This window comes from Thunnus albacares, chromosome 8, assembly GCF_914725855.1.
Source record: "Thunnus albacares chromosome 8, fThuAlb1.1, whole genome shotgun sequence".
Lineage (NCBI taxonomy): Eukaryota > Metazoa > Chordata > Actinopteri > Scombriformes > Scombridae > Thunnus > Thunnus albacares.
In genome coordinates, this window is record NC_058113.1 from 18,840,551 (window position 1) to 18,867,818 (window position 27,268).

A 27,268-nucleotide genomic window follows, 5' to 3' on the forward strand; every position below is an offset into this window, starting at 1 on the left:
AGCTACACAAGCTGAAAACACTTTGGTTGAAAGCAAACATTTCAATCGATTCAAATTATAAAGCCATTAGCTACATTACTATGAGACCACAGAGATTATGAAGGCCTACATGGTACGAATGTAGTGCAGACAAAGTAATTCATGCTGAGTATCCATTTTAATCAATATTTTGAGATGTTTTTACACATTTTCATACATCCTCTTCTCTTCTAAATTCAAGCATTGGTAGATAACATTTTCCCTTCATTCAGTTTTTTTGCCTCATTATTACTTGGTGGATACAGCAGCTGTGTGTGGGACACAAAACCTGGGAAATGTCCTGTGCTTTATGTCGGCAAACCCATGATGTGGCTATGACAAGGTGGCTGTCATCAAATAATGTACTGTATGATCATAGCTGTGAAGATTTATAATCTGACGTACAAAGCCACAAACTGACAGTAGTATACTGAATTGCATTACATTGTTAGGTGTTTGAGTCATTTTGTCCCCCCATATGTCAATTATAAATTAAGTAATTAATTAAGTTGGTAGTAGCAATGTTTGAAAGTATTACTTCATAGAACATTGTATGTTCATTTACAAAGCATAAAAACTACACTTTACATCATACAGCATATAATTCATATAGTTATTGCCCCAAAACATCAGAGCCTAATTAAGGCACCAGTATACACCATCAAAAGGGCCATCAGAAATCCTCTTCTCCAACACTTTTCTGATGTCGGAACTGGTTGGCAACATGTGTATATTGGTCGGTCTTTCATTCCAACATTTGATGCGGATATTTATGGTCCCAAGAGGATGATTCCTAATGATTCTGGTCCCCCCCCCGGCCTGTCATCAAGTGCCACCATATCCAAAACGTGTAACATGAAAAGATGCATCTCCCTAACGGCAATGGTCAAATTTAGGTGAAATTCATGGTCCCTTGAGGATGAATCAGAAGAAATTAGGTTCAACCCCTTGCCTTTTCACTTGCACCACCGTCAGGTGAAATCTCCCAAGTCTATAGGTCAGATTATTAAAAGTTTAGTGAGCACATTTAAGCTCCCCAGAGGATGAATCCCTTTTCAACCTGAATAGCCTTTTCTCAAGCGCCACCTACATTTCATTTTTCAGCTTTAGCCTCACTACCAGAAGGTTCTCAGTACAACATAATCCCCATTATGTTTGTTCAATCCAACTCTTTCATACTGGATGTAAAGAAAACCCTATCACAGTTTATAGGGGCCCATATAGCAGGGCTTTATTTGTTTCTATATGGGTATTGTGTTGGACCTGAGCATTTTTTTTTACATTTGGGCAGCGCATTTGTCTCCACATCAGCCCCAAACAATGAGCAGCACAGTGTCGGCGGCGCTGTGCGGATGCTGAGAGATGCTCTGATCTTCCGGCTCTCTCATCTCTGTGGACGCGCTCACGCCTGCCGGTGTAGAGAGAGAGATGCGCATGTGACGACAAAACCAAACGCAGGACCCGGTTTCTCTATCTCCCTCTCTCTCTCTCACACACACACACTCTCTCTCTGCCACATAGAGATCTACCCCTCAGACGGTAATTACAGCCTGATCAGACCTGAACATACCAGGTCTGCTCGGATTCAACTGCACGGAGGTAAGTGTGTGTGCGTATGTGTGTGTGTGATGACGAGAGAGAGGTTGGCTTTTTATCTCATGCAAGACCCCGGACAGTTGCATATCGTAGGTCCTCCCACCGATAACTGCCTACTTATACGGTTAGAAACGCCGCCGTGGGTCGTGATAACAGGACGCGGCTGGGAGATTGAGAGATAAGTCACAGTGCGGTAAGAAATCATGTCCTTGGTCGAGTGTTTCGGATGCTCGTGAGTGTGTGTTTGACCTAAATTATGCAATGATGGTGACATAAACGCTGTCGCATGTGCTCCTTGTGCCTTATTGGTCGCAGGCTGCAAGGATCGCTGCTAGAGTCAGGAGTGGGAGGTTTGAGGCTGTGGGTCCATGAGGAGGATGTGTATGTTGGAGTAACACAGACTGCTACATCATTGAGTAGCCTGTACTGCAGCAACATCCACGCATAGAACCAGCCCTAATGCTGGGTTCAAGTCAGCCTAATTTAGAAACTGACTCGCTGAGTTCAAGTCAGCCTAATTTAGAAACTGACCTGCAGGCTGCTCAGTGCAAATTGGCACAAGTTGCAAAGACGAGGCGGTATTTGTAGGCCTGCGTAAACCCAACGTAATTTTACACAGAGCGTGTACTCACTCAGTCTGAAAATGACAAATCCTGATCGGAACTGAAGTAATATTTTCAAGCAGTGTTTCCAAATGATTTACATCAATTCTGATTGATTTAAATCTGTACAATATGTGTCTATTGACCACGCTGAACCTTAAAAGCCAAACATGCTGCTATGTTTCATTTGTTTTCTATAGATCAGTGGTTCTCAAAATGGGGTCCGGGGACCTCCAGGGGTCCTTGAGGGGGTTCCAGGGGGTCCACAGCAAAAAGGGGAATAATTTATTTTGACTATAATTCCATCCATAAGTAACAGAATGACAGACCGTATGACTATTTTGGTCATGGGTTTCATACACTTTTTGTAATAAAACATCTAAAAGCAAAAATCTTATCAGATAGAGGTCTGTGGTCTAATTTATGTGAGTTTAGGGGTCCGTGACGAGAAAAAGTTTGAGAACCACGGCTATAGATAACCTGCTATACTCACTGCACCATGTTCTAGAAAAGTATGGTCCGTCCTCTACACAGATGCTGCAAAACGCGCACATGCAGGCGCATCAAAGGGCAGACAGAGGGTACAACAAACCAAAAATAAAGTCAACTAAAATCTTCGGTTTGGGTATTTCTGTTACTATCACATTTTCACTGTTGGTATATTGTTTTATTTTGTTTGTTTCCAAAAAGTAAAAACATATTCATGACTCCCTATTTTAGGTAAAACAAATTAGATGGTCTGCACTGAATCTGTTTTTACTTTGGTATTGAATAGAGTTTAATTAAATGTCAAAGATAGAGTATTTAAAGCATCCAGACTTTTCATTCATTTATTCATTCAATCTTTCTCTAAATGGGTTGATCCAATGAGAGCAACAGGACAATAAAAACATTATTTACTCTTTGGCACTGAAATGTAAAATTGTATTGTAAAACAGGTGTAAAGACAACATGATGCAACAATGCAGCCCTGTTGTTGCATATTTACATACCTGATGTCACAGTAATGGATGTATTGTAGTAATCCTACTCAGAGTGAGAGCTAGAGGGCTAAGTTTGCATGTTCAGGAGGCTGGACAACAATCCCAGCCATCCCAAATACACACAACATACTGCTGTGTGACTAAACAAGCCTTTGGACATTTTAGTTGAAGTTATTTTGTCACACATACTGTTACCTAGGACAAGAATGGACATCCTGGCTCAACAATATAGTGCTGTTTTGTAAGTCAGATTTGAAACTTACTTTGACCTGGTCTATATTCTTTTGGTGGAAAAGTTGAAAAACATATATTCTTGTGAATTAACTTCTAAAGGGTATCTATTTCCATAACCTATGATGTAAAAGTGAAAATAATGATTGTAAACTAAACACTTTAATTCATGAATCCAAGAAAATGTGATGTTATTTGACTAAAATCTATGCATTTCACATCATTTTGTACCATCATCATTACGATATTTATAAAAAAAACAACAACACAAGTTGTAGTTTTTTTAGTTCACATTCTGTTTAATTCATGAAACTGAGCAGTGACACGGAAATACCCGTAACAACCTGCCAACTAGGGGCAAGACATTCTCCAAACAGGGCAGGCAATGTGAGGAATCCCAGTGCTTTCACTGAAAAGGGTAAACAAGCCGACCACCAAAGACAACCAGTTGGCTTACAGACACAGGTCAGACGGGGGAGGGAGGGAGAGCGGGGTGCACATGAAATGAGGTGGACTCTGTTGGCAGCAGGGAGGCATGTGAGTTTTGGGATGTAAGACAAAAGCAGCGTGGACAGTGTTTTGGTTAGTATGAAACTGGGGCAAGTGGGCAGTGTTATGCTGTAGCCGGCGGGTAATGTTTTGGCGGGACCGCCTGTGAGTGTGTGTGTGGTGGCGGCAGTGGGTATGAGAGGAGGAGCTCTGATGGTCTGGTCTGTCAGCATGCCAGGACCACATTCTCATCCTGCTGCTGTTGAAAGGGGCGGTAAAGACATAAACAGGCCCAGTGGGATTAGGGCCCACTCGGAGGAGTGATCAGGGGGGATTTGCTGCCCGGCGGGCACACAATGGCACTGTCGTGTAACACTCAAACACACACCACACATTCTCAACGGCAACGTTGCACAACAGACCCAAGCCTACATAAATCTGATTAGAACTCCCTTTTGTTTGAGAAGCGGCACCGGGGTTAACAGAGGCTAGTCTCGCCGCGGGCCATGTTTGATAGGACAGGGGGTGTGTGGACGTTGGCGGGACGGCAAAGAGAAAGACTGGGGGCACGTTGTGTTGTGGCGGCCTGTTTCCACGTGTGTGTGAAGCCCCAGACAGACGGGGGAGGGTCATGGCTGTGTGTGGAAGCACAATAACAGGATGAATAAAGGTTTTTTTCCCCCCCTCGATTTGTGTGTTTCTGAGTCAGCTGATGATGGTGGATGGAGACAGGATCTAAGCTAACATGAGACAACAACAACACTGGCATGCAGACACAAAGACAGCTAGCCGGTTTGAACCTGTTCAAATAATCTGACTCAGAAAAATGGAAGCAGTGTTGGGTACAAAGGGCAAACAAGGCTCTATAGTTGAATATCAAATGGTCAGTTGCAGAAATGTCTAGAACTTTCCTCACATTTCTATCCCTCTATTTCTCCACAGTGCCGGCTCTGGCCCAGGCTACAGCCATGCCTCTTCTGGAAGAGACCACTCTGCCACAAGAGCACCCACCCACTGTTCCTGTGGTCATCATAGGTAAATATTTCGCCCTTAACCTTCACACTGTGGCCCGAATTCCACACATACTTTTTGTATAACCTAATGTTTGCATTGCCGTGATGCTAATCCATCACAAACCCGGGTCTGTGTTCAGGCAATGGGCCATCAGGTATTTGTCTGTCATACCTGCTGAGTGGATACAAGCCTTACCTAGACACAGCAACGGTCCACCCGAACCCGATACTATACAGAAAACTGCAGGAGACCAAGCATCTACCCATCACTGAACAGGTGAAAACACCTACTGCACACGCACAAATATGCACAGTCCATTTGACCACACAATCACAGAGGTGTCATGATTTGGTCTTTCTTTCTGCAGGACCTGGAATATTTGAGTGAAGGTCTTGAGGGGAGGTCAAGGAACCCCGTGGCTGTGCTGTTTGACACACTCCTGCACCCCAATGCTGACTTTGGCTATGAGTTCCCCCCAGTCCTTCAGTGGAGGAGGGACAAACAACAACACATCCCACATCTTGTCTTGGGGAGGGCAACACCTGGAGGTGCCTGGCATGTAAGCAATTCCAAATAATCTTCTTCCTTGAAACTATCCACTGCCAAACGTGCTTTTGTCCTATGAAATGGCGTCATTCATTTTCTTCTCTCCCTCTCTGTTCTCCTCAGGCAATGGAAGGCTCCATGCTAACTATTAGTCTTGGCATCTGGATGGAGCTTCCCGGGGTCAACTACAGAGACTTGACCAACGGAAAACGAAGGTACTGTGAGAGGACAAGGTTGACAGCAAAGACATCACTTAAGCCACAGTTTAAGTCTGTGCTACTTCTTTGCTCATCGTCTGCCCTCTTCTCTTTAGGGATGTAACCAGTGACAGAGCCACCCCAGAAGAGATCTCATCCTATTACCGTAACTATGTGAAGCTAAAGGGCCTCCAAAAGAATTTTGCTGACAACACCTATGTGACCTCCGTCCAGAAACTCTGCCGGGGGCACGAGGGGGAAGGTCTTGAAAATGGGCACAATGATGAAGGAGATGGAGGGGTGGGAGATGGTGGGAATGAGGGCTTTGAAGGAAATGGAGGGGGGGCTCTCTGGGAAGTGAGGGGATACCAGCAGGTGCAGAACGACACTCATGTCCCCTTCTCTCTGTTTGCTGAGAATGTAGTTCTGGCCACCGGTGCATCTGATTCACCAGTTCGATTAAACGTAGAGGGGGAGGACCTACCATTTGTATTCCACAACATCTCAGACCTTGGCCTGGCTGTGAGCCGGAGAAAACTGGACATGAACTCCGATCCGGTTTTAATCGTAGGTGCTGGTTTAAGTGCTGCAGATGCAGTTCTGTGTGCTTGCAACAGCAACATCAGAGTGCTACATGTCTTTCGTAAGAGCGTAGACGACTCAGACCTCATCTTCAAACAGCTGCCCAAGACCCTGTACCCAGAATACCAAAAAGTCTACAACATGATGTGCTCTCAGACCTACACAAACGTGGCTCCTTCCTCTGCTTCAAACAGATCCCAGCCAGTGAGTATTGCTTCTTCCGTTTGTGCCAAGATGTGCCCAAAGCCCCAACTTACCGCAGGTAACATGGCTGGTAATACTGGTGTCAGCCTGTTTCCTGATTACACCAGTTTCCCCGAACACTGTGTGGTGTCCCTCCAGTCTGACATGAAGTGTTTGCTGCAGGGGAACAACTCCCTGAAGGCATTCAAGATCTCCATGGCCCTGGTGCTGATTGGGACCAACCCAAACTTGTTTTTCTTGAAGGGGCAGGGCCAGTACCTGGGTCAGGATCCAACAAAACCCATCTCTTGCAAGCAGAACCCCATTGACATCCACCCCTACACTTTTGAGTGTACCAAGGAGCCAGGTCTGTTTGCCATGGGCCCGCTGGTGGGAGACAACTTTGTTCGCTTTTTGAAGGGTGGCGCTTTGGGCATTTCCTCGTGTCTGCTGAAGAGACTCAAGAAGAAGGGGAAGCTCATCAGCAATGGGGGGAATAACTTCATTTGAAAAAGTGATGGAGAAGAGAGTAGTACATGTTGGTCGTAGGGCACAGATTTCAAGTGCTTTTACCAACTGATGTAAAAGGGGAAGAGGAAAACAAGAGTTTTAATGTTTTAATCATTAATGCAGTGTTTTTTCATCAAAGCTAAGGCATTTTTACAACTTTCTGAGACCAAAAAAGACAATGGATGTACACTAATTAGTTTCTAAAGAAACAAAAGACAGCTTTCAAGAGTCTTGTCTGACTTCATAAGAAGTCCCCAGAAGTCCAAGCTACCGTGTGCCAATGTTTTCTAGTCGATCTGTAACCTCACAACTGAATGGGACCTTATTTTCATCAGGGTTATTTATTTGTTCACCTTGTGTCTTTCAACCCATCTACTAACAACACTTAATTTGCTGCTGATTTCAGTTTAGCCCTTTAGGAGAGGGATTGCTCAAAAGTAGAAACCACTACTATAAATCTCCATGGAACATAAAGCTAATAGTTCTGAAAGTGATAGAGGCACACAGAGCAACCTGTGGTCCCACTTACAAACTTATTATTTCATAGAGTGTGACCCAACAAGTTCATGGCTAAGCAATCTTAATGTTCCTGATTATTCTGAGCCTACCATTCTTTGCTTTTTTGAGTCTTTGATGACTCTTCATTTAGCTGCTATTGTAGGTAGTCGGAGCCATATACCTAAAAAAAGTTAGGAGAGTCTAATAAATCTGACCTGTTTCTTTAGTTGTAGCGCTACTGAGAGGCTTTCTATGCAAATAATTTCACGTGCAGATCTGAATGTATTCATGGATGCCCGTTGCTAATTTTACTGTGAGCAATAAGTTTGAATTCAAGTGACATGGCATAAGATATGGTCAATAAAGGACCATTCTGGTGTTTTACATTTTTCTTCTTTTTAATATTATCTTCATATAGGTACTCAGGAGAATGGTGAAAATGGTGAAAATCTTTATTTTTGTTTACATTTATACTCAGAAAAAACACCAATCTTCATAGCACTAAATTTAATTAAACAGTATCATTTTCACAATAATGTTTACTTATTGTTTCTTTTTTGGGTAGAAAACCGTGAACACTCCTGCCATTTGGCTGCCAACTCCAAATTCTGACAAGAGGAAGCTTCTCACCAACTCATGAAAACACTACACCAGCAGAGTCATCAGTCCGTGCTTTAAACTGTTACCGCACAATGATAAATTTAGACAAAATAAAGATGGACATGGTGTTCACTGAGAGGCTTCTTTAGTGGTGAAATACAATTTGTAGAAAATACAATAAAACAACAAACACCAGCATGGTCCTTTAACCTCAGATAATTGCCAATTACAGCAGGGTTACAATATAGTGGAAAAGTCACATAATTCTTTAATAATAATCCAGTTATCTAGATGCCACAATTACAATAATTAGTGCAAATTTTCTTGTCATTTCGGGCAGAGTCAGTGCCAGTTTATCTGAATCAAAGCCCGTATAGATACACATGGAGAGAAGGGGCTTATAAAAGAGCCAAAAACAAAACACAACAGAAAAAACACAAATGCAAAATATCCACTTTTGCAATCAAATCATCCAAATAATGTATTTTTATATCAAATTGAATTTTAGCAGCCACTTTGTATTTTCGTAACTACATTATGCCACTTATAACATGTTGTGGCGATCCCTGTAGAGGCTAACAGTAGCCACTTAAGTCTTTTTGCATGATTGGACAATTTACGTATCAATATCTATTACCAACTATTATCACTGTAGTCATCATAGGTTTTTCTTAACATTTGTGAAACACAAGACACAAATCTGTTTACCATCCAATTTAGATTTCTTTCTAGCCTGTTTGGGAATGTCAGATGAAAATGATTATTCCAGGTCAACTTCCCTCCATCATGATGATTCGAGTGATGAACATTAACCAGACAAATAAACAGGTGATTTCCCAAATAATGTTTCCCAAATGATACGATCAATGTCAGACTTTGTTTCCCCCCCCCCCCCCCCCCCCATGTTGCCCAGCTCTACACGTGTGTATCTATAGCTGCATAATTCTTCTGCCATTTCTTTATACAGCTTCACAGTAAACACTAACTACTGTTTCATTAAGTGCAGTTAAGAGAGGTTCTGAGCAGTGACAGTAGCAATCAATTTTCCATTTCTGCCTTCGTTCCAGTTATTTAAACACCGTCTGCAAAGAGTGTGTCGCCATATGCATAATTTTCGTGCTGCTCACACACAACTCAAGGTTTGTTAATTGTGATGTGACATTTTGATCCTTGTGTATGGAAATTCTTCTTTTGCCCCCTTCAATATAATATGGTAGTCAGAGTAAGTGTTGGGGGGGTAATGCATTACTTAGGAAAATGTTACTGTAGTCATATTACTTTTACACTAACAAAGTAGTAGAACACATTACTGTTTAATTTTTGGTAATCATATAACAGTTAATTAGTGAAATTGTTGTTACTGGTGTTTAATATTGAATTTCAACTGAATTATTCCTTGATTCTTCTTTCACTGACTTCTGAATATTGTTTTGATATAAATATTAAATATATGCATGCAGGCATGAACTATTGCCTAGCAGCAGCCGCTGTGAGCAGAAGACAGAAAAGTGCTGTAAGGACAGACGTGGGAAGAGTTAAGCCAGTACATTGAAGGACTGCGGAGGAGACTGGCTGTTTCAGCAGTGGAGATAACTCTCATTATAGTTTTGAATTTACTTCAAGGAAAGATAAAAATTTGAACCTGTTACATCCAGGTCAGACACACTTGTCCCCCACTGTCAACTCCCAAGAGCTGTCTGCTTGCTTAACGGGTTTATTTTGTGTCCATTCATAGAATTTACATTTTTAAAACAGATTTGTATGGATGCTAGAAAGCAACTTCTAAGTATTTAGTGGAAAATTTGCTTTAATCACAAAGTAATAGGCAATATAATCACATTGCAATTTAGAGAAAAAGTGTTTAAAGGCAGTCTCCTACTTCCTTTTGCCACCCTGCTGCCCATGAAAGGATCAGACTTGCACAATTCAAGCTGAGTTAACTCTCAGCTTGTACAGGGCACTTGCTGTGAATATGAAGGAACAGTTCAACTGTCTGCACAGCAAAGGCCAAGATATGTTTTGGCATGATGACTACCTATCTGAATAGTTTCAGATATGTAAAAGTGCCTAAAGGGGTGGCTTGTCGGAGAACATTTGAGAAATGATAACACTTGAATCCTTCTCCTCTTACCCACTCGACAAGTTTCTAGCTCAGCTAAACCAGGGAACACATTTGGTCTTAACTTCAAAGCAAAGGAAAAGCTGCTTTCAGCATGTAGAGTTTTAATGCTCTCTTGTACAACTGAAGAGTTTTTAATGTTTTGTATGCCGTATTTTTTATTATTGACAAATAAAGACTTTGAGAAAAAGCTCTGATCATGAGACTTTATGTTACATTACTTGCTGTCAATGGCTTAATTAGGGGAGGGTATAAAGACATTTCAAACGACTGGTTAAGACAGAACAGGAAAAAAACCAAAATATAACATTGTTAAACATTTCTTATAATCTGAGCAGTTATCAAGAGTTAACTACATTTTATCTATCAACTTTATAGTTGAAATACAGATAACAGTTACAGTAACAGTTATCTGACAAATGATTTCTTCAGTCCTTGACATGCTTCCTGTGCCTTTGAAATGTTTTCCCTCTGGAGGACCTCAAGATGAAGGCATTTCATCTTCTCTTGGTTAGTTTGGTGGGGTTGTACCTGAAGACACACACACACACACACACACACACGAGTTTTATCTCCATGTCAGGATGGGCTTTTAACATTCCTCATGGATCATTCCTCAATGTCCTTAGAGGCATTTTGAACAAACAATAAAAACAGCCCAAATTAAGCGCTGTAAAACATGGACAGTGTTTGAACAGCTTAAAGCAAACAAGCTTCCTATAAACCACGTCTGGACACTTCGTTTAGACCTACCAAAAAAATAGCGGATTGTTTTCTTAGCAGCAGAGTCTGTTCCCCGGCTACGCATGACTGACTGAGCATGACTCAGTGATCAAACAGCTCAGCCTTGACACACACACACACTAAATCAATCTCAGACTGTCTCTTTTCTGCTTAGTCAAAGAAAACACGCCAGCAACGGCAGCAGCAGCAGCGCCAGCTTACATCACCTCTGTTACCCTGGCAACCGCTGTGACAAAAGAATTACTAAGTTCTGATTGGTTAAACCAAAGCTACAGTGGCCCCATATCCATATTTCTCAGCTGTTGTCTGCACATGATCATAACGACAGACAAGAGGAGGTGTCAGGTATCATATATACTTGAAGCGATGGACAAAGCAAGTCAGGTACAAGCCTTCTATAAACTGAGGTCTATATCAGGGAGGAAGCTGATAACATTCATACCTATCTGGCCAGACAATGAACATTAAAAAGAGGACACACATTACATTATATTAAGGCGAAAGGCACACCATTAACATTAACAGTAGTTTCTCAGTTTAATCTTATGAACTCCACTAGGACACCAGCGTCCAGTTGGCCCTCTCTCCCTTCCTTGCCTCGCTACGTCACACCCTTTGTGGTTTTACCTTAATCAAGAAGACCTTGTGTTTATGAAAATATGGAGTCTGCAAATGTCCTTTTTGGAAATCAGGAAACACTGTACAATTGTCATACTGTGAGCTATCTTCTTCAAATTTGAGGCAGGTATTTTGTTTACAGCACCATACTTCCCCTGACCTTTACAGACAAAACCACAGGCAGTTATTCAGGCTGAAACGAGCTTTTTTATTTTAAGTTTTTCCATTCTTACCAACTTCAAAGAACATCTGGGCTGTTTCTGTATCACCTAGAATGTTTCTGATACTTTCACAAGAAACTTTGGGAGGTTTCCTTTCTGGCAAGACCATATTTGTGCATATGGTCACCGTGGTTCAGGAGCTACAGTCATTTTAGGCTCCACAATAGGGGTGGGACGGAGGAGGTTAATCCCCAATATTATTTTTGTCTGTATTATTTAAAAGCAGAATTCATATTGAATAACAAACCTTAATATATGACTCATTCGGAGCAATTATCCCACCTATAGTATATATGTAAGTCATGACTAGACTCTCCCTTTTGCTGGAGGAATGAAACATCCAGACTCAGGTAACATACAAGAGAGTAACTAAAGTAAATGTCAGTGTCTACTGTGATCATCACCTAATGACAAAACAGAGGTAAAACAAAATGGTTTGGAGAAGCACAACTCAATCTATGAACCTAACAGACATGTGACGGGTCTTTTCAGGAGGCTGAGAGGGGGATATATAAGGTTACTACACATTGTCTTCTAACACAAAATGAGATCCAGTTTCTCACCTGAAGAGGTCATCTCCTACAGACTCCTCCTGTCTGCTGCGACGTTCCTCCTGAAACAAACACAGACTCAAATCATGAATGGAAAACTTTTACAGACAGATGGAGGAACTAAGAGTGACAACAGTACCTCAGCTGCATCTTTCAGCCATTCATCCAGGTCAGTGTTCTTGCCCCTGTTGTGAACCAGCAGACCAGACCCTCCAATGATGTGCGGTGAGCCCTCTGTACCTGGCACTCGCATCTGTGACATGCACACAAGAACATTAATATGAAAAAAGGAAATTATTCTGTACGTCAGGCAAACTTTGTAGGATATTTTTTATTTGCAGTGGGGTTGGAAAGTTGATTTTGAACATATTAAACTATATTATTTTGATTTTGACTGTAGTCACCCCCCCCAAAAAAGGTGAGTTATATAATAAGAGAGTAACTAAATATTTATACTGTTTCTGAACATCAAAAGAGGCTTTATAGTGTGTTTCAGTTGTGCAAGATGAATCTGAGTCTGACCTTGCGGAAGCATTTGAAGTTCTTTGCGTAGCCATTGCCCTGCATCTGTTGTGGTTTGGTTTTGCGAGGTGCATTTATAGTGAGAGATCGAAACTCCACCACAACCAGCTTTTTAGGAAGGTCTTCATCAATCTTTGATTCCTGCAAAACAGCACATTAAGAAAACAGCTTTTGTCTGATGGAGAGTTGGTATTCTTTCTAGTGTCACAGTCACATGGTTGTCGTAGTCCTACTGATTATCTGCCGAACGCTGTATCTAATGCAAACCTTTCAGAGGCAGACACCAAGCGGAAGGAGGAGGGAAACATCAAAGCACAAAAGTTTGCATCATCTTTGTATTTTGGTTTCGTTTCTGTCTGTGTTTATATTTTAATCTAAATTAACTGAAACCAACACCAAGCTGTGAGCTATCAGTGCCAGTTAGTGAGGCACCAGAGGATGCTGGGCCCGGCTTCCAGCAACCCAGCAGGAAACAAGGACTCACTGGGGTTCAGGTACTGGCATCCTTTGTTTGGTGTCAGCAACAAATGTAACTCAGTGTATGTTGAGGCCTGTTAGTAGCTGGTATAGCCTCAAGGCTCAGTGTTAATTAGTTCCCCTAGATGTAAAAAACGAATTATTTCTCTAGTTCTAGCTGTGCAATGACACTAGAATAGATGTGTCTGCAGAGTATAAAAGATAACAAAAGTGCAGAGATTTAGACAATAGTGACACAGTGTTCAGGCAGTTTGTATCATTTTTGAATCCTGAATGGTTTACAATGCTGTGTTGACATTTTTCTCACAGTAGTTCAGATTAAATTAAAGCTGCAAGCAGCGTTGAACGGGCCTTCGTGCCTTTGCGCACGTTGGGCTGCGGCGCAGTCGAAGGGCTTCTGTCACGGGCATGTAGATGTCTTCAAACCTGGGCTGTTTTCAGACAGTGCAAGAAGGAGATAAACATCACTTCCTTTGTCCACTATTTTGCCCGCTGCTGGGGCTGCTTTGCTGCAATTTCGTAGGGGGCGCTATTCAGACTGAATATTGTCATGAGGACGTGTTCAGGCCGGGACTTTTATCAAACATGCAAAGTTTGGTGCAGACTGGAGCATTTGCACTAAAGTTATAGCAACTTCCTCTGTCATGGCGTAACATCAAAACTCAACGCACAAAGTACTTTGGGGATCATTTTTACATTTTATCAAATTTTTCACCAGACCTGATGTGCTTGCCAAATTTGGTGAGTTTTTGAGCATGTTTAGGGGGTCAAATTTAGGGTTGAAGTGGCAGATTAATGAACAAAGAAGAAAGAAAGAAAGAAACAGAACAGATACAAGAGGGTCTTTGCCCCTTTGGGGCTCAGGCCGTAACTATTCCTCATTGATTGCTCTTAAGCCTTGGAGAGACTGAATACATCACAAACACAAACGACTTGTTTACCCTGCATCTGGAAGATTTTAAGTGTCAACACAGACAACAAATTCACTGGCTAGCCACTCTTATAGTTCTTAGATGCCAGTTAACACTGAAATTTGAGATGATGCTCTGAGATTGAACTGAGGTGAAGCTGTGAGCCGCATCAAAACCTTTTGATGTGCCATTTAGTAAACACTGTTGGCTTGCAGCCATAGGAAATAGTAGGTTAGTTTACTGACAGGCTTATTTTGACAAATATTAAAGCTCGGAAATACAGCATCAAGGTAAAGCCTGAAAACTGTGCTTATTCAACAGGAGAAAGAGAGACAAGACAACTTACTTGGGCCTCCTGTTTGATTGTAACAGGTTTCAGAGGGGCCTCAGTCTTTACTTCAGGCTGACAAATATCTGCTTTGAGTAGTTCTAAATCCTTTAAGAATAAAGTGGGAGAAAAATGTAATGGAATACTGAAACATAATTGAATATAAAAGAGAAGTGATTCAATCTTGTGAGCTGAGACAGTTTAAATTTCCATCCTGTGGATTAATGGATGAACAAACTTACATTAAACTCTCTTTCCTCACCTCAATGAAAGACGCGTCATCTTCATCAAAAGGTTCTAAGTTCTGATTTTTACTGGCAGATGACATCTTTGGAGGTTTGCTGGACTCATGATTTGTTGTCCTGTATTCTGATGGATCAAGCTGCTCGGTCTTGATGGAGACGATATGCTGTTCAGTTTTTACGCTCTGGTTCTTATTTGTACCTGATTCTTTTTCCAGGCCCACCTGTAGCCTTTGGCTGGTTATTCCACTTTCTTCTCGTTGGATTCGTTGCCTCTTGCTTGAAGATGAAGCCTCCACAGTAGCTTGTTTCTGTTCAGTTGAACTGTGCATTCTTGCTTGTGGTTTCTCATCAAACCAGTCCATATCCTCAGACATTATAGACTCAAGTTCATCCATCTGTATCACTTCTTCCATCTCCTTCCTCTTTCTGCTCAGTGGTTCCCCCTTGGCAGCGTGGGAGACTCTTTCTGACGGAGCATCTGACTGTCCCATGAACAGATCAGCTGCTGACCCCAGCGGAGTCTGGGACGTGGCTGCACGGACTCTGTCTGAACGTGAGGTCATTTCTTTAGACGTGACTGACGTGTCTGGAGTCTTGATGCTGAAGAATGATTCCAGGGCAGGCCGCTTTGGCTCTGACATAACAGCAGAGAACTCGTCCTCCAGAGCCCTTGATGACCGGATGAAAGGAAGAAAGACTTTTAGGCCTTGTTATCCCTATAACATGTTTTGAATTAAGTGTTTCACACTATATTAACATTTTCATCTTATTCAGTAATTATCAAAATAAGTACAGGCCTACAATGACTATATTCTAAAGCATACTGTAGTGTGATTCCTTTCTCTTCATTCCACTAAGAAAAGAAAATCAATTTGTGATTATGACCAAACATCATCCATCCATCTATTTTCTAAAATGTTTATCCTGTTTAGAGGTGCAGGCCGTAAGCGTTATGTCTACTTTTATTGCAGTCAGTCAAAGGTTTATTGTAATTGTGTAAAGCTGTTATACAGTAAGTGCATATTGATTTGTAAAGTCTGCCCTACATTACCTTGGACCATAACTGGAATGATCCAAGGTGCAGATGTTTACCTTTTCTTGTTGACTGGCTGAAAGAAGTTGGTAAGAGTCGACTGTTTCTGTGGGGAAGCTTGTGCAGAGGTTTTCTGGGGTGACTGCCTCTGTAGGAATGTCTTCACACCACCATTTGTCTTAGGAAAGGATGGCTGGGACCTCATGCCATTACTGCCTCCACCTGAAAGTGCAAAAAGATTTATTTTAAAGAATATTTCTTACATAATTACAGCAATCATGAATGATTCAAAATGTAAAAACTTGTGTCTTTCTGCAGTAACCACTAGGCCACCCCAAAACACATTTGAAACGCAAATGTGACAAGTGGAGCACATTAAATACTTTTCCTAATCACTGTCATTATACAATTGTAACAGCACAACTTTATAAACCCTTAAAAATATATATATTTAAAATTTACAAAAGCTAAATAATAAAAACAAAGGAGTGTTGTTCATCATTACAAAGTGTCTCACTTATGAACATTTACAATTAAGAGGAATTATGTGTAGTTACAGCATAGCCCCATGTTGTGTTACACAGAGTCTCATCAGTTCCACAAAGAGTTTAATGTGAAAAAGAAAAAAGAGCAGTCGTATTGGAATCGGTATTGGGAGAGAAAATCGGCACATCACTAATACATTCATGCAGCTACCTGTCAGTCTGGACTCAGGCTTCTTCCTCGGTGAGTCTGTGTTCTCCACAGCGTTGAATGATGAGCTCATAGTGTCAGCCACGATGCACTGAGTGGCCGTCTTCTGAGCTGTGGGTGTGGATCGGCCAAGCTGGCTGGTGTTGCGGTTTGGCCTCTTCTCTGGAGTCTCTCCTACCGATGTCACCCTGGTCACCTCACATAGCGTCGTCCTGTTAAATAAGTAAAATAATACATCAGACAGACTTTCTGCAGCGGACAGAAGAATGAAAAATCTGGTCAACTTTAACAGATTGTCTGTAAAAGTGTGTTTGTACCGTTGTGATGTCTCTGTGTTAACTGCATATGCTGTGATGTTCTGAGACGCTGCAGGTAACACAGTCTCGTCCACCGCCACGTTCTGTGACAGAGAGGCACTTGGAATTCTGGGCGTCACCTTTGGTACTGACCCTAAAACATAAACAAAGATTTATATAAAGAAAGTGGTGCTTTTCCACAAAAATGAAAAACAGAACCTCACAACAACCTTCGGTAGTTTGTAATCTGTCTGTTCCCCCACCTGAATCTGGTATCACACTGGATGGATTGCAGTACTTGTCACGGGAAGCATAGATGGCAGCCAATCCAATTTCAGACTCTGTGATGAGACGAAGGCCTTTTCTGTGTCAGGGGAAAAAGAAGACAGAGGTCAGGTTATAAAGTCCTCACAAATCATCATCTAGACAAGTAAATTGCCAAAACACACTCTTATGTGTGTTGCTGCCGAGGAGTTTGTGCAAACCTTTGAACAATGTTCTTCACAGAGTTTGCCCACTCTGTGGCCGAGGGAGGAAGCAGAGTTTGGGAGCTGCCAGTTGTAATGTCGACCACACAGCTTTGTGGAGACTCCAGCAGGTCGCGGGGCAGGAAGCCCTCCTCCAGCAACTGGCTCCTACCACCTCCAAAATTCACTGCTGCACTCAGACGCTTAAGCTGCAAACAACATAGAGGAGCAGCAGTTACACAACCGCACAGTTAATCTGTTTTCCTACTGACAATAAAATGCTTAAGATCATTTATTTCACTATTTGATGTATCCTAGTTGTAGCTTAAGGCTCTCTATTTCACTATTGTTCTAATTGAAGGCTCAAGCCTTTCAGTGACTTGTCAATAATTTAGTTATAATAAAAGCATGGTGCTTTATTATAATGACAGCTGCTTGATTTCAGCTGCTTCTGTTACCTTTTTCTGGATTTCGGCATGGTAATATACAACCTCATCATGAAATATTTCTGTCAATTTTAGTCAAATCAAATAAAAAAACTGCAGATTTGTTGGTTACAGTTTAAAATAGGAGAAAAACAATCTACATCCCAACAAAAACAGGTGCTGCTTGACCAAATATGAGATATCACTGCAGAAAGTAGAATCCATAGAAATACTGCATAACAGTAAATTAAAAATACTTTCCTACATATTGTTATTAAACAAATACTTCCTGTCTTTGCTTCCTGATGAAACTATGTAAAAAAGTATTAAATTATAATTCTGGCTCATGATGGGTGTTTGTCATTATTTTTGACATGTTATAGATGAGATAATTCATAAAGTGATCTATAAAATAATCGATAGATCCATGAAAAGTGTAAATAATTATTAGTTGTAGTCCTTGTGAATACGAGGCTCTCCAGTGGAGCAGTGAGTCTCCCAGAGGCTCCCAGTGCTGCCGACTGCCTGGCAACTCATACTCAGCTGATAAACATGAAGCTCACAAGATCACGTGACTTTCCATAATTTTTGAAGCTAATGACTGAAAAACAAGCACGGTGATGGTCGATTACATAGCCCATAATAAGTGCTCATCTCTATAACCCTCAGGAGTTTTGTTATCCTTTAATGGGGAGGATCACTACAGAACAATTATAAATGACCGCACTGTAGTTGTTGTTCTCTTACCTCCTGCTGCAAACACAACTCTAGTGTTTACCTTGTAGTTTGATGAGCATGACTACAATATTAGGTAATCACATGAAAGGAGGAGACAAACCTGTTTGGCACTGAGAAAAATGAAGATCAATCCGGTGAAAAGCTGTTTGCGTGCTGGAATAGCTTCAAGGTTCACATCCTCTTTATTCAGGCTGGGCTCATCGATCTCAGGGGTGAAACTTGAAAACAATAAGCAGCATAGATGAGATAATGTTCGGTTCAGTGTAGCCTCTGATGTTCAATTCAGCCTCAGTGCAAATGTGTATACGTAGGATAGGTTGTGTTGTACCTCTCAGCTTTAGGAGGGGATAATTTTTGCTGAACAGCTTTGCTGAGCTCTGAGAAGAACTCCGGCTTCACTATGGGACGGCAGCACAGCAGAGCAGCAATAGTCTAATTAGGAAAACAGAAGGCACATCAACACATTGGCAGGGAGGAACACATCACATGTGCTAATGAGAATACAAAATCTGGTCCTGACCTTGATGGTCACTTTAACAGTAGGCATGGCCAGGTGGGTGCAGTCCTGAGTCCACGAGTTGACCAGCTTTCCACCCAAAGGCAGCAGGGCCTGAGAGAGTGACGCCTTGCCATCATTGTCCAAACATGAAGAACACACCACTGGCTTCTGATGTTCCACACTGAGGTGAAAAAGAGACAGTAAGGGACATTCATAATGCAGAATGAATGAAATTTGTATTAACTGTATGTTATACTCTGCGTTTTCTAAGTTTGGGGAAATGAAAGACATGGCAGTGCTAGTTAGTGATTTCAAAAGACAAAATCATGGTTCTGTGATGTAAAATATAACTAACCTTGTTTCAGTCACATACCTGAATTTGCTATGAAAAACCCCAAATGTAATACTGTCCCCTGACTTCAGGTTCACTGGTGTGTTCTCTGCCAGGCGCTTGCTGTTCACAAAGGTACCATACTTGGAGGTGTCCTTAACAGTCAGAGTCTATGAGTAAAATACATGAAAGAAACTCATGACATTGTCCATCAGGCAAAGCAACTTCTTGTTCAATTATCCACACCTCAACAAGAAACTAAACCTAAGATAGAAATGTATCGCAAGCTCAGAAAATCAATTGAACCTTAAAGACCAACTTAAGAACTAAAAGACAGGACTGCAGCCTTGACTGAGTGCTTAACAGGTGACATATAAGACTGTGGTCAAATACATTACTTTTTTTGAGTATAAACCTTTTAGTGGAGCATTATTAAAGTCAATCTCATTGTTGATATTATATATATATATATATATATATATATATATATATGTGTGTGTGTGTGTGTGTGTGTGTGTGTGTGTGTGTGTGTGTATATATATATATTATATATGGTTTAATTTGTAAAACTAAATGGCAAGTTCTGCAGTCAAATAGGATTTTCAGCAGAAAAATATATCCAGTGGGTTCAGATGAACATAGACAAAAGGAAAGATCTATGCTAGAAGGGTTGGTGATGATTTAAATATGCAGTGAACTAATAATAAAAATAATTTCCATTTCCATTAGACAGATGGAAGCTGTAAGCTTACAGACCATTTCTTCAGACACAAGCCATTAAACAATCAAAAACATAACTGGCCTTAAACCTATGTAGATTATTTTTTGACAGTGTTTAGTAAAGATGCAAGCTTTTAAACTCTCTCCACAATAAGTATTGACACAGGAGATATCAAATCTCTTAGCAGTCCATCATAAACAGCTGAACAGTATTACACTTGTGAGTGACCACATTTTACTAGTTTTAGTTATGAAGGACCAGTGCAATAGCACCATCTGCTGTCTTAAAGTGTCACAAAACACAAATGGCAAATATTTTCCAAATTAAATCAAGTTACTCATCTGTATTGCATATTATTAAAAAGGTTTCACATCTTGATACTCCTGCAAAAAAATCACACTAATATAAAACTACTATACAAACTGTGCGCACTCTAACTGGAACACTTTTATAATCAAACACCTGGTATAGAGTATTGACAGTATGTTCTAATTGTAATTTGTGTCGGATGTCACTTTGTCAGAGATTTTACTTGGTATACATTTGTCACTACTTTACACCACATACAATTATAATGCAAAATCAGAATGTGATCCTATTCACAGACAAGAAGTGACAGTGTCAAATGACTCCCAAGCTCAAATTACTGTTTGTGGTGTTGGGTGACAGTTTGTTTTTCTACAGAATAATGAGCAGCTGGCTTGATGTCATGGCAGTAAGAGTGAGTGCATTACAGTCCTGCTGCTGCTGCTGCTGCTGCTGCTGGGTAAACTACGCCTAAATCTGTCTGTCTGTGTGTTTGATGTTTGTTTGGAAGACATTAAGCATGTGGATAAACAATAGAGAAGTGAATTACGATGCTATATAGCTTTGAGCAATTTCTATGAGCGTTTTAATTTAGTTTTTTTCTGCCGTGAAAAGTTGTCACCTTTGGAATCCACTGTACCCAAGTGGACCCATCTTCTGTTAATTACATGATGACTACGAGATCATACAGTAACATCCACTGAGGGAGGTAAACAAGTTTGGATGGAGGATCATTTTAACATCTGTCATCTGAGTCTTTGTCTCTAGATAGATTCTAGGAAAAACTGTCAAAAAATGAGAACTACAAAGGAAAGCAAAGACATTAACAGATCAACTAAACCCCTCGGCCGCATTGTTTTAAGTAGTATATGTTCGTAGGTATTGATTTACCTGTCTATATCTTTGGAACAGCACAATACAAATTCTATTGATAAGGAATTGACAGCACAGCATACTCTGTTGCACATATTCAGTCTATAAAAATAATTACCTCTATATGGAAATTCTCTTGCCATATCACCCTCTCATTTGCCTTCTTTTTCTCACCTGGTCAGTAGCAGTGAGGTGAGCGTGAGCCCGGCTGATGGACTGGTCGCTGGGCAAGAGGATGTCACAGTTCTTGCGCCCCACCACATACTCTTTACTGGAGAGGAGATAGTGGATCTCACCTGGGAGTGACACAAAGCCAGTTATTGGCCTTCTAATATATGATTACAAACATTAGTCATATAGTAACATAGCAAGTTGAAAAAATATCTTACTGCATGTGACTTTTAAAATGTGTTCCCATTCACCTTCCACAAAATAATTTCACTATGCCGTGGAGCTGATGAATATAGACAAAATCAAATATCACAATATATTTGACTTAGTACCTTGGTATCATTAATATGACTACATATTAATGACATTTGAAGGCTTCACACAATCATTAAACTAAACTGAGGGAGATATGGTCACTGAGGAAAAATAAAAATCAATAATGTGATTTTTTTCTCACGAATTTTTCTCTACTGTTACCAATTCTGATACTCAGGGTTTCTGCAGAGTGTTGATACTAATTCCCAAATGTATAATCTGTATACCACACTTGATGGAATTCATTGGGATCATTTTTATGTAAGGTAACATGAGGACAGGATTTGCTCTGAAGGTAAATCTGATGTAGCAGGGATCAGTCACATTTGGTCAATGTCTGATCTGCTTACTAAGTCAGTACTGGCCCTGACAGGAATCTAGCAGAGTAGATTCAGCTGTAGCTCAGGTGGTTGAGTTGGATAGCTGATAATTGTAGGGTTGGTGCTTCAAACCCAGGTTCTTCAACAAAACACTGGCCCCATATTATTGATACTGATGGCCAGTGCTTTGCATGTCAGCTCTATAATAGTGCAGTACATTTACCATTTCCAAAATGCTGTCATTATAGTGTCATGCAACCTTTACAACCAGGGAAAGACAACACATTACACTCCATTTTTACACCATCATAGCAGTGAAGGTTTAACCTTATGACGCTACTAAGAGGACTGACGTTGGGACAAAAATGTGTCAAATTTGCACATCTTCTTTGGGGAAACAAAAAAAGCTCAATGAACTACTTGTCCTTTCAGATTTATTACACAAGATAAAATCTAAATATCACAGTTAAAGTTCAATCTCAACATGCTGTATGAGCATCTAAAATGCTTTACTATGAGATAAAAAGCTAAACAAACATCCAATTGCTAATTTGTAAACTGCGCCTGATTTAATTTGTAATAAATATATAAGCTACGTGCATCAACGTCTAGTGTCTAATTTATCCATACTGGATTACTTCATGTTAGTATATATGTTAGTATATGAACTATCAGGATTTAGATCAAGTCATAGCACAACAACAGCTGCATTATGTGTACTAAACAATATTTTTGAAACCTTGGACAATCATCAATACTGTGCTGCACTTTTCATAGATGAATCTAAAGCATTTCCCTCAGTCGATCATGGTATTTTATTGGAAAAACTATGCTTGATTGAAGTAGATGAACAATCCATTAAATGGTTTTATGCTATCTCTCAGACAGAACTGAGGCAGTAGTTTCCAATGGTTCCACATCAAGGCCCCTTAACATTAGTATAGATGTACCACAAGGGTCCATTCTTGGTCCTCTTTTATTCACCATATATATTAACAATATCATCTCTGCAACCCCAGATTGTAATGTACATTTTTATGGAGATGACACTATTTTATATGTCACTGGCTCTTCTCTTAATCTGGCCATTGCAACTCTACAGTCTGCTTTTGATACATGTCAGCTCTCTCTCATCAAGCATAAGCTTGTTTTAAATTAAAACTAAATGTATGGTATTCTCTAGGTCACTTAAGAGTATCCAGCCTACTGCTCTTATCCAAACCCTTCAGGGTTCTGAAATTGAAACTGAAACTGAATGTTATAAATACTTGGGACTCTGGATACCAGACTCATGTGGAACAGCTATCAAGCAAACTAAAGGTCTAAATTGGATTTTTTTTATGTTTCTCTTCTGCTAGTCGAAAGACCATTATATAATCTACAATTCTGTCTGTGCTTGGTAATGATGATATTGTATATATGCATTTATTTTTATTTCCTGCAAAGGGATTACAAATAAATGTAAATTTTGTACACCACATGATTCACTGGCATATTTAGGCAACCTCTTTAATATGAATTTAAACAGAGAGAAATTAAACATGAGCTCTGCCACAAAAACACGTGTTCTTCTCTTCAAACTAAAAGTTAGGCCTACTTAATGATGATTAATTAATTAATTAATGACTACTGTCCAAAGTTCATCAAACCACGCAGTGAGTCTCCACCCAAAACATCTCATCAAACCTTTAGTCATATTAACAACATAAGTTTACTGACACGGACAGTTAATTTTCTTACTGGTGAGTTTTTTTTAATCACACTGTCTGAACTCTGATAATGAAAGCTAACTCTGGACGTTAACTTCAGCCCGCTACCGTTAGCTGTGTAATAACTTCAACAACGATAGAAAGAGTTACCTCCAGACTGCAAGGGTGTCAGTATCCACATTTTACTGCTTTATGTTGGTTTTTCATCAATCAAAATCACCAGTGCGTAACAAGTAATGTAACATTTAAGAATAACCAGTCCATTCACAACCACTATCAACAAAGTGTACGTCCACGGCGCGCCATCGTGTGACGACAAAATGCTGCGCCGCTTCTTCTTCTTCTTCTTTATTTATTGGCAGACCAACTGAGTGTCCTTAAGCGTTTTTTTACTGAACGCCAGTCCCTCTTTTCAATTGTTACCAATGAGGAGAGAGCGGATGCATTAGTATGCGGCCACCTAGAGAAAAAAACGCTGCACTAGCGTCTTTTTCAGAGCGCTCCAACATTTTTTTTGCAGTTGCACTGAGCGCTTCTTCTTCGAGTTGAAAACGTGAACTTTTCAGAAAGGCGCTGGTGTCGTCACTGTCGCTCCCTTTCAGGCAGCCAATTATACATGGTGCTCATGGTGAAAAAACAATATCAAACAAATAGATTTCCTTACTTTTGTTATAGTTTTATTCCTTATTCTTCTATGTTGCATTTGTGGGAGCAGATGCCAAAACATATTCTTTGTATGCTTGCATAATTGGCTAACAAAACTCATTCTGATCCTGAAAACAACATTCACAGAGCCCCTTGATTCTATGTCAATGGACCAACCAAAAATTGTCATCTGATAACAATCCTCTCTTCAGGTCTTGCTCTGAATTCCAGCTAGAGTGACATGCAGTCTTCTAAATGTTTGTGGAATAGCACAATACAAATTCTCTTTTAGGGTGGATTCCCTATTTAATATGTCATTACTTAATTATAGAGAAAGCAGGTAGTTAGAACAAATACAAATAAATACCATAATTAAGTAAATGACAATTAAAATATTAGACATATAGGTTTTTATTCAATCTTAAAACATGAACCAGAAACAAACCAGACATTTAGACTCATAAACAAAATGTGAAGTAGTAAATATAAATATAATAAACAGATATGTCCTGTGGTAGTTATTTGCAGATTTTGTTGTAAAATTCAACACAGTTCAGGCTCTCACAAACAACAAGATGAAATAAAACTTGTTGGCCTTTATCTATTAAATCCAAAATAAACATAATCTATTGCTTTCCTTTGCATGATTTGCTGAACCTAAAATAAAGGATCATTGTCAGATTTCCACGGCTGTCCTGCAGCTTGTCTCAGACGGCCTCGTCCCCAGAGGCAGGGTAGCTTATGATTGGCTCTCATCACTGCTACGCTGGTACAAGAGTCCGGTTTACGGACGATCTCACACCAGTCTGGATAGTCCACAGGTTTGGATCCACTGCAGGGAAGATCAGAGTCATATTAGAGTGTATATGCTACATCCAAATAAGTACTTTTTGGGGTTAAATGAAAACAAACTCACTGGTCACAGCATCCTACTCCAAAAGGCTCCATGCAGACACACTGGTAACAGTCACTGGTTATCCAGCTCTCTCCTATGCCGTATACCTGTCCCATGTGTTCACAGCTCCCTGGAAATGTAAAATATCAGTTATTGTGATACATAAAATATATTCCATTACAAAAAGTCCTCCAGCAAAATATACTTTAAGTATTAAAAGTGAAAGCACTCATTATGCATAATGGTCCCTGTCATACTTTTAAATGATTATACATATTAGATTTATTATTACTGATGCATTAATGTGTTATCTATGCATCTATATTCTGGTAGTTTATGCTACATATATGCATCATATTGTACAAACTTATCATGTTTATGGACGTAAAACCTAAAATTTGCTGAGTAATCTGTAACTATAGCAGTCAAATAAGTGTAGCGGAGCAAAAAGTGTGATATTGCCCTCAGGATAGTAGAGTAGAAGTATAAAATATAGCATAAAAGTATAGTACAAGTGGCTCAAAATTGTACTGTGCACAATCACTCACACTGTACTGTACCTTTGGTGTTGAAGAAGCACTCCCCACTGTTATACACAGAAAGGCATGGCACACTGGCACTGAGGACGAACAATAAAGCCAAGAGCACTCCTCCTGTTGTGTTTGCCATTTCTGAAAAGAAGCAGTGCACAGGTAAAAAAAAAAAAAAAAAAAAACCCACCAAAAATATTGTATTAAGATGAGAGAGACGTCAGATTGTTAGTCTTACCTATTGTTAAGTTTCCACTATGTTATATAAAAACGCTCCCTTGCTGTATTTTCTTTCAGTCCTTCTCTTTCTGCTTTCATTCACGCTCTTGTTGTTTTTCAATTTCTCCTTCTTCCCTTCTGGCTCTTCGTGTCTCCCCTTCAGTGCCACTCTTGAACTGATGCACTCTGATGTCCCTGCTGTGGTCTCAGATATTTATACCTCACCAGCATGTCTTTATCCCTGTACTGATTTCCACTTTCTTCTCTCTATTTGTCCACCCCCCCCACCCCCCCCACCCCCTCCTTCCCCTCCTCCCTGCTTCTCATTAATTGTCATTCTATATCTGCACGCACACATACAGCATGCACACACACAGAGACACAGCTGTTATTATTACAATGTTCGTCATTCCCTCTTGTACTGCTTTGCAGAAATTGCCCCAGAGTATACAGTGTGCACTCTTTCAGATAACATTTGTCTCAGTGGCTGCCATTTGACCCTATCTGTAGATCACACTGGTGACACCAGCCAACCAGTGGCCTTTTGTGCTACAAAGGAGCTGAATGTGTGTTTACACATGAACCTTTGACCCCTGCTCATCATCTAGATGCATGTATAGATCTTTTAATGCAAAAAAATCTTTAAAATCACATTTGAAAAAGGTTAAGTTTGTATTATTGTCTTCAAATAGAGATGCCAAGCACGTGATTTGATTGTCTTTCCCTTACAAACGACTGATAATCTATAATATGGATGCACATCAGTTGCTTAATTCAATTTCATATCAGATTCTTAATGAGTCACGATGCAAATTAAAGGATTCTGATAATGCTCTTACACGATTCAGTGAACTTTTAAGTTTAATTTCCATATTTAAAGTCTTTTTGACATATGTTTTTGCGTCATTGTGAGCTGTTTTTTTTTTTTTTTTTGAGGAGCGAGGAGCAGAGAGGGGGGCAGGAGGAGGTTTTTGAGGAAGATTTTTTTCATGTTGGAGGATGGGTTTAAGTGTTTTCTTTCTTTGTGCTTGGATTTGTTTGAATGAACCACCCTGAGTGCTCTGATAACATATGCTCATATGCACACGCACACACAGAGTTGTTTGTCACTTTTGAGGAGCTTTCATTGACTTACACTTGTTGCTAAGAGGCTAACCTGACCTTAACCTACCTTTCCTATCTATCTACTTATTAACTTAACTCACACTGAGACAACCATCCCCAACAGGATCAAAAGAGTCAAAATCAAACCTGAAAGTGGTTCTCAAAGTGTAACTACAGATCAGACCAGCTAAAT

The 27,268-nt window shown here is 40.2% G+C and overlaps 3 protein-coding genes across 4 annotated transcripts; 1 reads left to right on the forward strand and 2 right to left on the reverse strand.

Moving 5' to 3' along the window:
* Positions 1-1,379: 1,379 nt before the first annotated feature.
* Positions 1,380-8,847, forward strand: osgin2 (oxidative stress induced growth inhibitor family member 2). 2 transcript variants are annotated; one of them, XM_044359264.1, is made up of 6 exons: positions 1,380-1,617; positions 4,862-4,954; positions 5,073-5,209; positions 5,301-5,492; positions 5,603-5,694; positions 5,793-8,847. In XM_044359264.1, the coding sequence occupies exons 2-6, from the start codon at positions 4,888-4,890 to the stop codon at positions 6,949-6,951; spliced, it is 1,647 nt and encodes a 548-aa protein (XP_044215199.1). In that variant the 5' UTR covers positions 1,380-1,617; positions 4,862-4,887; the 3' UTR covers positions 6,952-8,847. The 2 variants fall into 2 exon arrangements, with proteins under 2 accessions (XP_044215199.1, XP_044215198.1); XM_044359263.1 differs by lacking the exon at positions 1,380-1,617 and having other exon boundaries at positions 3,681-4,954.
* A 1,513-nt stretch (positions 8,848-10,360) lies between these two features.
* On the reverse strand, positions 10,361-24,317 carry nbn (nibrin). Its single transcript, XM_044359262.1, has 17 exons — positions 23,833-24,317; positions 21,342-21,463; positions 19,310-19,437; positions 18,958-19,117; positions 18,766-18,869; positions 18,538-18,655; positions 17,293-17,483; positions 17,071-17,171; positions 16,829-16,961; positions 16,515-16,723; positions 15,878-16,040; positions 14,803-15,454; positions 14,559-14,648; positions 12,825-12,965; positions 12,442-12,555; positions 12,315-12,364; positions 10,361-10,699 (listed from the first exon to the last, which is right to left on the reverse strand). The coding sequence occupies exons 1-17, from the start codon at positions 23,861-23,863 to the stop codon at positions 10,666-10,668; spliced, it is 2,541 nt and encodes an 846-aa protein (XP_044215197.1). The 5' UTR covers positions 23,864-24,317; the 3' UTR covers positions 10,361-10,665.
* A 437-nt stretch (positions 24,318-24,754) lies between these two features.
* msmp2 (microseminoprotein, prostate associated 2) lies at positions 24,755-26,217 on the reverse strand. The gene is made up of 4 exons (XM_044359949.1): positions 25,991-26,217; positions 25,783-25,893; positions 25,244-25,352; positions 24,755-25,159 (listed from the first exon to the last, which is right to left on the reverse strand). Exons 2-4 carry the CDS (start codon positions 25,889-25,891, stop codon positions 24,985-24,987), a joined length of 393 nt encoding a protein of 130 aa, XP_044215884.1. The 5' UTR covers positions 25,892-25,893; positions 25,991-26,217; the 3' UTR covers positions 24,755-24,984.
* Between the last annotated feature and the right edge of the window lie 1,051 nt (positions 26,218-27,268).

Bases quoted from the DNA above. Each gene is read 5' to 3' on its own strand.
- nbn (XM_044359262.1), bottom strand. From the start codon at position 23,863: ATGTGGATACTGACACCCTTGCAGTCTGGAG. The intron at 21,464-23,832 runs GTAACTCTTTCT...TGTCACTCCCAG, and splicing joins GACACCCTTGCAGTCTGGAG to GTGAGATCCACTATCTCCTC. The intron at 14,649-14,802 runs GTGAGGAAAGAG...TTATTCTTAAAG, and splicing joins ATGACGCGTCTTTCATTGAG to GATTTAGAACTACTCAAAGC.
- osgin2 (XM_044359263.1), top strand. From the start codon at position 4,816: ATGTCTAGAACTTTCCTCACATTTCTATCCCTCTATTTCTCCACAGTG. The intron at 4,955-5,072 runs GTAAATATTTCG...GTCTGTGTTCAG, and splicing joins TGTTCCTGTGGTCATCATAG to GCAATGGGCCATCAGGTATT. The intron at 5,493-5,602 runs GTAAGCAATTCC...TGTTCTCCTCAG, and splicing joins CACCTGGAGGTGCCTGGCAT to GCAATGGAAGGCTCCATGCT.
- msmp2 (XM_044359949.1), bottom strand. From the start codon at position 25,891: ATGGCAAACACAACAGGAGGAGTGCTCTTGGCTTTATTGTTCGTCCTC. The intron at 25,353-25,782 runs GTACAGTACAGT...TTACATTTCCAG, and splicing joins GTGCTTCTTCAACACCAAAG to GGAGCTGTGAACACATGGGA. The intron at 25,160-25,243 runs GTGAGTTTGTTT...TCTTCCCTGCAG, and splicing joins GGAGTAGGATGCTGTGACCA to TGGATCCAAACCTGTGGACT.